The 15,120-nt window shown below is 44.2% G+C and overlaps 1 protein-coding gene across 1 annotated transcript in view; it reads left to right on the top strand.

The window, feature by feature from the left end:
• RAB31 (RAB31, member RAS oncogene family) overlaps nucleotides 1–14,773 on the top strand; it is a 119,463-nt gene extending 104,690 nt beyond the window's left edge. The window contains exons 6-7 of the mRNA XM_045527230.1: nucleotides 1,045–1,154; nucleotides 11,245–14,773. Of these exons, the coding sequence (XP_045383186.1) occupies nucleotides 1,045–1,154; nucleotides 11,245–11,342 (208 nt within the window). The 3' untranslated portion in view covers nucleotides 11,343–14,773. The remainder of the gene's footprint in view (nucleotides 1–1,044; nucleotides 1,155–11,244) is intronic.
• The last annotated feature ends 347 nt before the right edge of the window (nucleotides 14,774–15,120 follow it).

Here is a 15,120-nt window from a genome sequence, read left to right as displayed (position 1 = left end):
CCCACCGCAGCGCCCACCGCAGCACCCACCGCAGCACCCCACTGGGTGCGGAACTGACTTGGGCGGAGCCAGCTGCTCTCTGTGCCTTTGCTCGGGCTGGTCCGTCACAAACTGTCACTTGTGTGCTGCCAGGCTTCATGGCCATGCTTAAGGTGACCTCCTCCAGAGCCTCTTCCTGGGGTCCCTTGATCAAAATGGATCACTTTCTGCCCCTCTACTCTTGAAGCCCTTTATGCCACAGTGTATGGATTAGAGTGACCGTGGACATGCTCTGTCTGTCCGTGCTCTAAAGTGTAGGTTCTGGAAGGCAGGGACCAGGGTTTCCCTAGCACCTGCAAGAGGGACCAGCAAGAGCTGCTCAGTAAGTATTTGCTGAAATCACGAATAATCTTCTGGGCAATGGGAACTGTGTCTTCTTTACCTTTGGGTGTACCATAGCATCCTCACATTGAAAACAGATCCATGACTGTCTTTTTAGATTGTTCATTTAAATGGGGTTCATGTCCTGAGACCTTTGCAGGAAAATCCTTTCACAGGTGAAAGTCCAGGTATGCCATGCTACAGGTAGACACTGGAGCTATATCCATGCTCATTTCCAAACCATCAAATCACGTCACTATTTTCTCAGGGTTGTGAAAGATGATATGTGAAAAGTCCCACAAAAACACATGTGCATAGACACACTAACAATGGTGGTGGTGGTGGTATTTTTTAATATTGAGCCACATTATAGGGAAAAAAATTGAAATCAGCTCTGGCTCTGAACCCTGGAATGTATACTGCTGTACTCATAATGATTTTCCCTCCTGTTCTGAAATTCTTTCCTTCTTTCCACGAACACTGTTTTATATATGCCTGTCTTGTCTCCATGGAGCCAGAGTCCAGGTTTTAAATCTTAAAAAGTCTTACCCAAACGTGATTGAGTTACTTATTCTATAGGAAAATAAAAGAACCATTAGCATGCAAGCTGTCTGTTTGGTCTTTTGGGTTATTTGTATTTTACAAATGAGCATTCATTCTCTCTGGGTTTGACCTCTTTTCTAGGGAGGTGCCCCTGAAAGATGCTAAGGAATATGCTGAATCCATAGGTGCCATCGTGGTGGAAACAAGCGCAAAAAATGCTATTAATATCGAAGAGCTCTTTCAAGGAATCAGTAAGTACATGAAATTGCATTTTCAGCTTAGCTGGCATTTTTATACTTCAAGGACTCAAAGGGTAAAATTATAGAGCTCTGAAGTAGAACTTTATCTCTGTGCGAATTTATCTGATGCCATGAATCTAAAATCTACAACTGTGTGCTTGTTCTTTCTTACCTCAATTATCCTCTCAATTCTAAATTTCTATAACTCTGTGCTGTTCACTCTCTGTTTTGTGAATTAAAATGAAATCATCCTGTTGCAAAAATAAAATTTATTTTAATTAAAGGTTATGCTGTAGCATTTTGTGTTAGTGTGTTGGGGGGGAGAGAAAGTAGACAAGGTGCAGAGCTCTCCTGGTCACGCGTAAAGCTGAACGGCTCTAGGCAATCAGAGTCAGCTTCATCTGCCTGGCCTGAAAGGGGGAACTGGCTGGAGGGTTGATTTGTAAAGATTTCCCTCATTTCTAATAAGCTTATTAAGGGAGGTGACAGCTTCCTTGTCCAGCCCCAGTTCTGGGTCACATTGTGCTTCACATTATGTTTGCTGATTCCCCAAATGACCTTATCAAAGAGCTGTTTCTCAGCTGACGGCCGCACTGACACTCCTCTCTGTAGCTGGGAGGCTTCCAGCTTGCCAGATTTCACCTTTATAAATTCTCTGCCCGTGTCCTTCTGTGCTGGGTCCTGCCAGAGAAGGACCTGCCCACAGTTGGCTGGGAAACTGTGCTCTGAGTCGCCCTCAGCGAAGTCCAATCAGGGCGTGACCAGGGACGTTGGGAGCAGCACAGGTGTTGGTGAAACGCTGGCTCTGACGTTCCTGGGGTAGCCACCTTAGGAAAAGTTGAACCCCCAAACAGCAGTTGTCCTCAAATATCTTGGCCTCAGACAATTCCAGAAGGGAAACTGATGGTTTGATCTCTTCTGCCTGAGGTCATTGTTGGCGAAGTTCTCAAAGTCGGAAGGGCCGAGGGTTCCCAGAACAGATTTGAGTTCCCTTTAACTGGTTTGGATCCATCATGTTAGACTCCGAGAACTCATAGCAGGGAATCTTTAGTTTGTTTATGTTGGCCTGATGGAAGATTCATCAGAGATGGGGAATTCTGACCTGCCTTACTTCCTCGCTGCAGAAACGTGCAAAAGAATGGCTCTGAGCCTTCCCTCCCAGCTCATTGGGATCTGTCCCCTTCCCTTCCCTCCCCCTCATTAGGGCTGTTTTTTTCCTGCCATTATTTCACACTCTCAACAGAATAGTGTCCTTCAAGCTCGCTGCCCCAAGGAGTTGAACTCTAGAGTGCCAGGGCTATAATTTTATGTGAGAAATTCCCTGTCTTCACACTCCTGCTCCTTCCTCATCTCGGGCAGTGGGGGCAGATGCTCTCTGGAGTCATGTCCCTCTGGGTGACATCTGAGTTTGGCTTGAACTCACTACATTAGCCCCATGTCTGCCCAGATCAGACTCACGCTTTGCTGGTGGTGCTGGCCTTCTCCGGTGGTTCGGCTATGAAACATTTTGCTTTTACAGGTGGTTTTACTGAATGAAGCCAGGGAGCTCCTGAGCACTATTGCGTTACCACCCTTCGTCCTTAAGTGCTTTGTATTTTTTAGAACGCTCTGCTCAGCATTCGCTTTCTGGCCCTGGAAGGCAGACAGCACAGACAGCAACGGTGGCAGGAGGAAGCCTGGTGCCTTGCATGCCTGAATTCAGCTTGAGATTTCTGCACCAGCTAGTAGACTTTCTGGGGCTTATGAAAATCATTATTAAGATAAAATATCAAATAAGGACCTCAAAGAGAACAAGCCTATACAGGAAGTACTGTATTAATAGCTTTAAAGATCATTTCTTTGAATGGTTCAGCCAGTGTAAATCCCTTCCTGTGTGTGAGGTCTTTGTGGCTCACAGTGGTGGGGATTTTGAATAATTAATTCCTCAGATCCCAGTGGTCTGCGTCATTTAGGGGAAAACAAGTGCTTTGCTTAAAGTATGGGGTAATCATGGCTTCGAAGTAATTAATTCTTATATAAGCCATCAAATACCTGTATCACCTCATCATCCATGTCAAATAAACCATGTTTCTGTTTTATTATAATTTAGTTACAACTGCCTTAACAAAGAAAGCTTGTGAACACACAGCCATGGCAAAATCTCCATCCATCCATCCATCCATTCATCCATCCATCCATCCATCCATCCACCCATCCATCCGTTCACACCTGTAAGCTCTCGTGCCCTCCTTTCACCTCCTGACTCCTTCAGGTGAATTTCTTCAGAATGGAGTTCTGTAGCCTAATTGCAGGTTAATTTAAAACACGATTGCAAGTACACCTAAACACACTGCAGCAGACTTTTCATTTATTTTCCTTTTCCCTGTTCCTACTTATATTATACGTGCTCCTCCCTGCGCTTAAAATAGAAGTAGATATTGCTGACACCTATGCTCCCCAAAGCAATGTTCCAGAGACAAATATGCCTAAAGAAAAGATGTAATAAAAAGTCAAGAAGGAGTAGTGGGAATAAAAGCCCTTTAAAAAGGTATGGGTAAACAAAATTAATTCACGTTGGCTTGGATGAAGAGACAAACATTTCTCGTTTACATTCCCAGAGTGTTCATAAACCAGAAATGAGACAACTGTGTTTTCTGAGCATGAGCTAACGCGTTTTCTAACTGGAAACTGTTTACCAAAATCATATATCTATTTTTTTTTGAGACAGAGTCTCACTCTGTTGCCCAGGCTAGAGTGCTGTGGCGTCAGCCTAGCTCACAGCAACCTCAAACTCCTGAGCTCAAGTGATCCTCCTGCCTCAGCCTCCAGAGCAGCTGGGACTACAGGCATGTGCCACCATGCCCGGCTAACTTTATATATATATATATATATATATATATTTTTTTTTTTTTAGTTGTCGATATAATTTCTTTCTATTTTTAGTAGAGACAGGGTCTCACTCATGCTGGTCTCGAACTCCTGACCTTGAGCGATCCTCCTGCGTCGGCCTCCCAGAGTGCTAGGATTACAGGCGTGAGCCACCGGGCCCGGCCCATATAGCTATTTAAAGGCTGAAGCTACCCTGTAAAGGATTTAGGTGCTGCTCTCTTTTGGATAGTGATCTGCACACAGCCTGACCTCATATATTATCGTTTGGTTGGTATTGCTCTAGGTACCCCCCTCCTTTTGATTTTGAGAGACGGGGTCTCACCTTGTTGCCCAGGCTAGACTTGAACTTCTGGGCTCAAGCAATTCTCCCGCCTCAGCCTCCCAAGTAGCTGGGACTATAGGCGCCTGCCACCAAGCCTGGCTAATCTTTTCTATTTTTAGTAGAGACAGGTCTCACTATTGCTCAGGCTGGTCTCGAACTCCTGAGCTCAAGAGATCCTCCTGCCTCGGCCTCCCAGAGTGCTAGGATTACAGGCGTGAGCCACCGCGCCCGGCCCTTTCCACGTATTTCTACCCAGGGTTTGTTCATTTTTCTTTCTTGGGTTTTTGAATTAAAATATAAAAAGAAAAAGTTCTTGCCCCCCAGAAGAATTGTACATTTGAAATTTTAAAGTGGTGTATGAAAACACAAAGAATATTCTGTTTATATACTAGTGTTACAAATCAAAACCAAAAAAGCTCCATGGCTTTCCGTATGAACTGCCTTCGCCGCCCTCCTCTGTGTATTGTGACGTGAAGGGCAGGGTGACAGCTGTGATGCCAGCCTTGCTCCCTGGCACACTGGCCTGTTCCAGCCTGCACAGGACACCCCTCCTCTCCCCTTTGCAAACCTCCGTCCCTTCAAGGCCCAGTCCAGTCTTTCTGGTCATGACGTCATCATCTGCTCCAACTTTCACTGATGGTTTCTGCCTTTAACTTGAGATTACTTAAGGCTTGTTCTGTCACTTTGACATTTGAACATATTCTACCTTTAAGTGATTCACCAGGTGTTTCAGGTATACATCTCTTCTTCCAGGGGTGCTGCAAGTTCTGTGGGAGCAGAAGTGTTGGTCTTTCATATTCCCCATGAAGCTGAGATTAGTAAATAGTATCTATAGGACTAAATTCAGGGTTTTGAATTTGTGTCTCCATCTTCGTCTCATGCTGTGCCAGGAAATAGTGTTCCAGTGGGTTCACTGGATCAGGTGAAATGTAATCACTTCTTATGGGGACTTAAGGTTGAATAACCAGCACACTGGACAAGTGTCTCTTGATTTGTTTATGCAGCAGATATACACTGTGCTGGTTTATGGGTTAGGTGCCACGCTAGACGCGGGGAATACGTGGTGAGCAAAGCACACTGACAGTCCAGACGGGGAGATTGCCCGCAGGCACAGAGTCAAATCCGTGTATAATCACACGGTGTAATAAATGGTAGGAACAAAGAACAGGCCTGTGAGAGGCTACGATGGGGGGTTAGATTGGGTGGGGAAGGCCTCCCCAAGGGAATGATTTTAATGAAAAATGAGAAAGGCCAGCGAGCACAGAGCTCTAGAGGAGCTGTCAGCAGAGTGGAGCACAAGCACTCATTCCCGGAGCAGGAGCTGGTGTGGTGCTTTTCAGAAGAGCCAGGAGGGTGGTGGTCTCTGGGAGAGGGTGGGAGACTGAGATTAGAGACTGAGCAGGGCCTGGTGATGGGAGGAGGGTGACATTCTGAAAGCATTTGGAAGCCCCTTGGGCATTTGAAGCAGGGGTGTGGCATATCCAATTTACACCTACAAAAAGATCACACTCAGAAGGAAGAACATCTGGGCTTGGCGATTGTGGTAATGCAGGAGGGCGGAGGCTGGGACTAGGGTGAAAGAAGTGGAAGTGATTTTAAAAATCTTCTGGCTGGGTGCAGTGCCTATAGTCTCAGCACTTTGGGAGGCTGAGGCAGGAGGATCGCTTGAGGCCAGGAGTTGGAGACCAGCCTGGGCAACATAGCCAGACCCCTTCTCTACAAAAAATAAAAAAATTAGCTGTAGGCCGGGCGCGGTGGCTCACACCTGTAATCCTAGCACTCTGGAAGGCCGAGGCGGGTGGATTGCTTGAACTCAGGAGTTCGAGACCAGCCTGAGCAAGAGCAAGACCCCGTCTCTACTAAAAATAGAAAAATTATCTGGCCAACTAAAATATATATATATAAAAAATTAGCCGGGCATGGTGGCGCATGCCTGTAGTCCCAGCTACTTGGGAGGCTGAGGCAGTAGGATCGCTTAAGCCCAGGAGTTTGAGGTTGCTGTGAGCTAGGCTGACGCCACGGCACTCACTCTAGCCCGGGCAACAAAGCGAGACTCTGTCAAAAAAAAAAAAAAAAATTAGCTGTGTGTGGTGGTGTGTACTTGTGGTCCCAGCTACTCAGGAGGATCGCTTGAGCCCAGGAGTTTGAGGCTGCAGTGAGCTATGATCATGACAGTGCACTCCAGCCTGGTTGAAAGAGTAAGACCCTGCCACAAAAAAAAAAAAAAAAAGAAAGAAAGAAAGAAAAGAAGAGAATAGAGAAAAGGAGAGGAGAGGAGGAGAGGAAGGGGGAGGGGAAGGGATCTTCTGGAATAAGGACCAGTAACACCGGGGCTTGGGTTGGGGATGGGGAATGAGGAAGAGAATGGTGCAGAGAATCACTCCCAGGTTTTCTTTCCTGGAATGAGGAAGATTGGCACAGGAGCAAGTTCTCTGGGCTGGATTTGGTTGAACCTAACAGACAGGATTCTGTATTGTGAAGAACCCAAGTTTTGATTTGTGGATTTTAATTATTTAACTCAAATACCTTTTTTAAGTGATTGATTGATCGATTGACAGTGATTGGTTCTCACTCTGTCGCCCATGCTGGAGTGCAGTGGTATCATCATAGCTCACTGCAGCCTCCAACTCCTGGGCTCAAGCAATCCTCCCGCCTTGGCCTCCCACTTCCAGTCAGCTGTCACCTCCTGCCAGGTGTCTTTTGACAGTTTCTCTTTCCATCTTTGCTTCCTACCTCCCCACTGCACGCTTAAGACTCTCCTACTCCTGGCCTGGGCTTTACGGGCCTCCTGACCGAATGTGCGTCCTGCCTGCTAATCCAGCACGCTCATTTCTCACACCCACTCTCTATCGTAATGGTCAAGGTCTTCTAGTCATTCTGATATTGTCTTCTTTACGGCAGCAAAAGGACAGTTACAGGGAGTAACCTCAAGTGGCATGCATGCCCCCCCAGTCTGCATTCTTGGGGTGGTGTCCATGATGGTGAGTCACTGCAGTGTTCCACAGACCCCCTTTCTACATGGAGAGTCTTGGGGGCCATTATCAAGAGTAAATACCACCAAGTCCTAGCAAACTTGGCCAGTTTACTAATCTGGACGATTCAGAAAATCAGGATCAAGAAATCGAAGTTACATAGCAACTGCCAGCACTGCTAACACCAAACAAAAGACAGCCAGGCCAAGTGAATACTGGGACCGAATGAAAGGAGAGAAGAATACAAACGGCAGAATTGTTAGGGAGGGACTGAAGCTGGCACAGGAAGTGGCTGGCCCACCACACCAGGAAAGGGAACAGCTGCAGCTAAGCTTGCTGTTTTATTTTTGTTGTGTGTAAGTGCATTTCAGCCATGATAGAATTTATAGCTCGCAATTTGTCTTCACCCACTGCTGCGTCCCTGAGGAGCTGTTTATAAAACCTGCTTTTTCTCTATTCTGTCAACTTCAGGAAAACTGAACTTCCAAAAACAAAAGTCTTTTTAACTTCTCCTAAACAGAACATTACACAATCTAAGCCATATTAAAATAAACACTCTAGCCTAGAATTTATGCTCAAGGACAACCTGTTATGGAGGTTGTGTACTTAGAGCACATTTTGTAAGAGTGGAAACATACAGAGGGTGCTCAGAGCCTTTTCGGGTGTTTGTATTTATAGTGTTGCGTAAACGATCCTGATTCAACAGTGTCCCAAGTGATCACCTTGGCACAAAATGCCATGGCCACTTTCCAAAACCATTCTTTTGTGTAAGTACGTTTAACCTTTCAGTAAGTTCTGAATACCTTAGGCCACAGATCGGAGCTCATGTACTGGTGTCACAGCTCTTTCTTCCTTCTCTGTTCAAAAGGTGCTTGCCTCATGGTCACTCCCTGGCTTTCCTCTGCCTCTGATTTAAAGTGGAAGTACTTCCTTTCTTCTCACGCCCTTTGAAGTTGCAATGTGTGTGACTCATCCCAGGCTGAGAGTTTTGTAGATGAGCAGGGTGGGTCCCCAGCTACTAGCTGAACCCTGAGAATCGACCGTGGCTGTGGCCGTGGCCGTGAACACTGGTCCTTGTCCCCACGCAAAACCCACTGAGCCGTGCCTGGACCTGGGATCGGTGGCCACGCCCCCAGTCATTGGCTCCTCCCATATAGTAGTGGCTGTGTATATATTGCATGCTGGCAAATTCCTTTCTCATATGCTTTTTATTTTATTTTTTAAAACTGTATTGCTAATCTTCTCTGTATCATCCTGGTTTTAGTAGATGTGCTGCCAAAGTGAGCACATCATACTTTTTATAGGTGAGGAAAGGAAGGCTCTGAGATTTTAAATAACTTGTCTGAGTTTGCTGAACTGGAACATTGCCTCTCAAGTCTCAAAACTCTTTCTACCGAAAGAGAAAGATGAAATCTGAGGAAACCACGGTGATTCTGTCTTTGAGAAATGTTTTTTTCTAATAAGTAATATTTTGGATATTCTGAAGATAAAAGAACCTGGCAGCCCCGAGAAGACAATATAGAGAAGACAATATAGACGGCGAAGTTGTTAGGGAGGTGGATCACTGAACCCCGGGAAGCGGCTTCAGCAAGTGATGCAGAAACGCTGCTGATGGTTTGAAACGTGCGGCGTCTCCTTGAGATGGGGCCGGGCCGTACTCAGTTTTGCATCCCAGACATTGTGGCTCACTGTCTGCTTAGGAAGGAAGGAGAGGCAGGAAGGAGGGAGGAAGGGTGCACACTGGCCTCCCTGGCATCCTGTTTTGCTCTTTTTATGCTCTTTGTTTCTAGGTGTTCACTATGCTTTTGTTACTTTAATGGATATCTAATGTATAAGCGTTTTCCTTAATTTGGGTACTTTTCATATGAAAAAAATGATGAAAATTTAAGAGGCATGGAAAGTCAGCCTTGTAAAGGAGGGCTAAAAGGCCACTGCCGTTTTGCTAACAGTACAGTTAACATCGGAACTCCTTATACCGATCAGTACACAGTTCTCATCTCTTCTCTAACTAGGGCAACAGCTGTACCAATCAGAATTATAATTTTGTCCAAAAATATTTCAGGTACAAAAGCAAAAGTCCCTATTGCAGTGTGTAACACACTCGGGAGGCACCTGAAATATTATTGATTTAAATAGTGATACAACTTGACACTATGATCCCTCCAATATTTCAGAGCTGTGCTCATCACTTTCTCTTAAGTAATGCTTTATTGGCAAGTTCTGACTTGAATAAATCTTTGAAGAGCACTGTTGGTCGTGGAGGACTTCCTTGTCAATTTATCACACAAGGTGGACAAAATAGAAGAGGCATTTTGTTTACCTACTTTTAATGGTGACAAATAAAAAAATAGCATGTGCAGAAGAGGGATATACAAAGTTACCATCTCATTTGCTTTTAGATTAAGACTGAACTGTTGTGGGAATGGCCTGCAAATGTTTGTAGATCCCTGTTGGCTGCACAAATGGCAGGAACCATAGCTACAGAACTTAACTACAGGTTTTTTCATTTGGTCCATCATCAGATAAAGATCTCTACTACTAATTTTGAATTCTGAGTAAATGCCAGTGATCTTAATCTTCATGCTTGAGCTTTGAGGCATGTCCATACCATCCAGTCTACACAATGCATTAATACTTTTGTAATCAGCTCTTCCTGCCCTTTGTGGCAATGCACCTATGCCAGGGCATTTTGACTCTATATGGTCCTTAGAAAAGACTTTGTCTTTGGAACCAGTTTCCCTTCCATTTCTCATTATTGCTTACTTAGTGAACAAATATACTAATTAGCCAGTTTTTTTTAAATCCTCACTTTAGAGCTAGTGTTTCCTGCCTTTTTCAAAGGGGAGAGAAGAGTAGGCTAGAGCGCTAATGCGCTGCAGGAACACAGGACTTGGGATTGTCGGAAAGTCAAGTCGTTGGTTATAACCAAAGAACTGTGCGGCTTATTACTGACGTGGCCACTAGCAAAGCGCCTCCATTCTGAGTCACAGTAAAGTGGTGATCATAATGCTGTGATGCCAGCTTCACAGGGTTGGGTAAGGATGGTATCTGTGAAAATCTTTGAAAACTTAAGGTTCTAAGGTTGTTATTTCCAGATTCCGTTGTTTTTTTAAAAAAGCTTTACTGAGATAAAATTCACATACTTGATACATTTCACCCATTTCAAGTTGTATGCTTCAGTGGCTTTTAGTGTATTCACAGATATATGCAACCATCAGCACAGTCAATTTTAGAATATTTTTATCATCTCAAAAAGAAACCCATACCCTTTAGTTATCACTTCCTGGCCCCCTCCACTGCCTTTTTAATTTTTATTTTGTGTTTATTTATAGAGATTCTAGCATAATTTTTTAAATTAAATTGAGTAAAAATAAGATTATTTGTGGACAACATGAGAATACTATGAAGAGCAAACTGTAGGGCTTCCCAGCTAATGATCTAAGTGCGTTGGCAGGATGAGGGAGGATGAGCTAAGTGTTAATAAATGATACTACTAGGAAGAGTACAATTCCCAGTTGCATCTATTTTAAGAAGCAGAAAAGATGGCGAGTCCTCACTGTTACTGTTCAAGTCACAGACACTCCCCGCGTGCAGGCTGGGGAGGAGTGGGTGCCGAGATGAGCAGAGAGGGTGGCTGGCGCTGTCCCCCAGAAGCAGATCTTCCCAGCCCAGGAAATCCACACTGTACTTCCTTACCTGTCCCTCAACTTTCTAAACATGAGGTGACTTCATGCAGCAGAGATGGGAAGGAAAGAGGGATGGCTGGAGGGAAGAAAGGAAGGCAGGGAAGGAAGGAAGGAGAAAAGAGCCCCTCTGGGAGCTCCTGTGTTTTTTTGTACAACCTGAATATTAAGTTGAGGTGTTGAAGCAGGGTGAAAATCTGCACACATAGTGTTGACTAGGGAAGAGGAACCAAACCGTGGTCTCCTTTCTCTTCCAGGCCGCCAGATCCCACCCTTGGACCCCTATGAAAATGGAAACAGTGGAACCATCAAACTTGGGAAGCCAGGCATGCAAGCCGGCCGGCGGTGCTGCTAACCCAAGGGCCGGCAGTACTTGAAGAAGCCAGAGCCCACGTCCCTGTGCACTGCTGAAGGACCCCACACTCGGTGGCCTGCACCTCACTTTGAGAAGAGTGAACACCCTGACTTTGCATCCTGGAAGATCTGCTGGAGCAGAGCAGGAAATGTCCCCAAAAAAGGAATTTAGAAAACTCTGGAAAAACCCGCCATACCGTCACAAAATGGCCTTTAGTGCGTGAAATGCACATGGGAAGAATTGACTTATTAGGTAATAAGTATAGTTGCATTTTTTGTTAAAAACCTTAAAAAATTCCTGGATTTGTACAAAAGTCTTGCTGCCTTATGTGTATGGGATCCTAAGTGGTGTTCCACTTGGATTTCCTGTGTTTACCTAGCCAAACTTCAGTAACTTCTTCAGTGCCATTGCCTTTGTTACCTAACCAACCTTCACTAGAGGGAAGTTTAATTTAGAAGGTTAGTTTTTACCTAGCTTTGGAAGTAAGCCTTTATTTATTACTTTTCTGAAGGAAATCAGAGAAGTGTAATTGGACCATTGCTCAGACTGAGACTTGAGCTATTATAAAAGAGGAGAGAGATGTATTAGAAACTGTTGTCTACATCTCTTTTAATTGGTGAACATTTTTCTAAGTTTTAGCCATATATAAACAAACCAGATTGGACTAAATAAAATATTGCATATAATTCTGGGATTGGGAAGCCTAGTTTGAAAGAGTCATTTAAGCAATGACTATGTAAGCAGTGATAAATGTAGGCTATAAATATTATTCAAGAAACCACCTGACATGCATCACCTCCACACTAATAAATTCCTACTCTCTTAGGTAAGTTTATGCACTTAGTATTATTTTACTAAGAGAATAATCATGGTGTTATATCTAGGGAAGAAAATTAACTGGAATTATTAATAAATTTAATGTTTGAGTTGTAATCTTAGGGCAAACTTCTAATAATAGCAATTAGTAATAGGTTACAGGAAAGCCAGCCAGAGGAAGTATCAGCACCTTCAAATCCTAGACCCAGAACACTGCAAAATCAGAGAAGGCATTTTGGACGTTGCAAAGGCTGGGGAGGAGGTCTGGGCCTGGAGTGCATTGAACTGAGGATGGGCTTCCATGAGAACCTTCCTTTTCGGATTCCCTGTCTGTTCAGTTAATTAAAGATGTCTGAATCCAAAGTGGCTAAGGAAAGAAAAGGCATGGAAAGGAAGAAACGCGATTTCCGCTGAAAATTCAAATCCTATTACCATTCTAACTTTCATAAAAACTTAGGATCAAGAAGCAGTTAATCTCCTGTCAGGGCCCACATTGGAGGCGATTCTTAAAGGCAGTTAGGATCAGTGCTCAGAAATGCGCATCAGCAGTGTGCTACCAAGGGTCAGCCGGCACCTTCTTTGCGGTGACCATTCAAGGGCCAGCAAACCTTCACCAACAACCTGCGGCGACGTGGAAGTCAGGAAGGAGCTCGTGAGCTGATTGAAGACCCGGCACTTAACTCAGCAGGAGCTGGGGCTGTGGAGTCCTGTCGGGGCTGTGCCCACCATGCTCTTGACAGGCAAAAGACACAGTCAGTGTCAAAGACACAGTCAGTGTCGTCAACAAAAAGGGAGGGTTCTGCAGAGACCAGAGCCAGGTTTACACTTTCTTTATGTTGACTGTAACCAAGGAAACAGGGCCAGGTTGAAATACAGGCCCGTATCTTTCAACTCAAAAATATGCTGTCAAATTGATGTTCTTCCTGCTTCACCCAACTTATGAGCATTGATTAACAATCTTAGGATGTGAAGGCTGCAGAACATTTATTTTGTTTCAAGAGTTCCACTTGGCTCTCCCAGACCAGTACCTCAAAAACTGCTGGCAAGTGGCATCTGGATGTCCTAGTAGGGTCTTTGCAAGGATTTTTAGGGTTTTTTTTCCCCATATTGTCCACATTATTGGCTTGACTTGATTCTGCTTTGAAGGCCAAGAAATTATCATATCTCTTGCCAAAGGTAAAACAATTTGAGTTGAAAATTGAAGTGACCTCTATCCAGGTGACATGCAGACTAATTTTTGAACTTTTCCTCTTCCAGCTTTCCCTGAGAACCTGGGTTTATCTCCAGACAGCTGCTTGGGTTTCCTAGCCAAGGTGGTAGGCATCCTAGCAGAGCATTTTGCAGCTTTGGGCTGGGTTTGCAGTGGTTGTATTTTGCATAAAATGTCCAGTCTTAACCACATGTAGTGAGCTACCCACTAATGAGCCCATGGTTTTATTTCAGAAGCACATGAGGGTGTGAAGCCACTGTTTTCCCTTTCTGTATTGCCTTAGCTATTCAAGCCAGTCAGAGGACAAAAAATACATATACGCGTCATCACCACTCACAGAGATCACACGTGGGCATGCAAATATTCACACAGACCTTGAGCCTTCTCTGAGGATAGACGCTCAGGCCTTGTCCACAAGGAGGTTTTCCTACTTTGCTTTATTTTTAGCTTGAAATTACTTTCTGGCTATTCTAATAATTGAACCATAACCAAGTAATATTATGTAGAGATCTGGAAATTACCATTGCTAAAAAATCTCAAGTAGTTTCATGTGCTGTAGCATCCTTGACATCATTTTCCAAAATTTGCTCCTTTTCCCTTGTTTTCTTTCATGTGTGTGTATATGTGTAAATATGATTGTATATTTGTTGCGCTGGCATGTAATCCATTCCACTGGCTGAGTTCGGCTCATGGCTGTGTGTTATATAAGGTAGGCATGGACTCTCAGAGGGATGCTTCCCCAGTGGAAATCTCTAGAATGGAGTGGCAAACATTTTATGTAGGTACGTAATCGACCTGCCATTTTATGGTTAAATACGGTACATTATAAAGTGCTGGTTACGACTTTACCTTGCAGACTAAAGGTTGAAAACCTAAAACTAACTTTTACCCAACAATAAGGGCTGTGCCCCACTGAAAACTGAGTCCATTTTCTGAGGGAGGTTTGGACGACTGAAATATTTCCTCTACGATCAAGGACTTTGGCATGTGATGACTGAAATTGAGCTTCTTTTTTTTCTTTTTTGTGGGTTCTACTTCTCACTGCTCTGTGCCGCTCTTGGCAAGTCCAGTGATGAGCTAGCTTGGGAACTGCAGGGCTCCGGGCTGTATTCAGACCTATTAGGTTTCGAGTTTACTCTTTTAACATCATTGTTGAAACCACACCCAGTAATTCAATGGCGCTGCTCCCTTGTGCAAACTGTTCCCTTTTCTTGTGTTTTTGTAAAGGGCTTCCGTCTGGGCTGGACCCAGGTCTTGCACATAAAAGACGCTGCTGCAGACACCTAGGGCCTTTCCGCTTGTATTCCATGCTATAGTAAGGCATTTCTCTCAACAATGCCCAATTGTATCTGTTATTTTTGGTTTAACACACACTGATACATACTAATAAATATTTTAAGTTCTACCAAGTTTGTCTTTTTCTTATTATAATGTTCAGTAGAATAATTTTTTTAAAATCACAGTCAACTCACAGTAAAGAATGATGGTTCCCCAGAGAAACGTGTGCACCTATACAGTGAAGACGTGCATAAGGGTGTTTACACGCTGAAGCACTGTTCGCAATAGTAAAATGTTGTTTCCACTAAGGAAATGGATCAATTGAATATGGCACCGTCACATGATGAACACTATGGGGTAATTAAAATGAATGCAATTATCTGTAATGCACCAGCCTTTAGCTCAAAAACAATGTGAGGTGCAGGGCTGCCATCCTGCTCCCCCGAAGGAGCCACGCCCATAATCTGTGTGAAT

Source organism: Lemur catta, chromosome 16 (assembly GCF_020740605.2).
Source record: "Lemur catta isolate mLemCat1 chromosome 16, mLemCat1.pri, whole genome shotgun sequence".
NCBI lineage: Eukaryota > Metazoa > Chordata > Mammalia > Primates > Lemuridae > Lemur > Lemur catta.
Note: the sequence above shows the minus strand (reverse complement) of the source record. Positions and strands in the feature narration are given on the sequence as shown.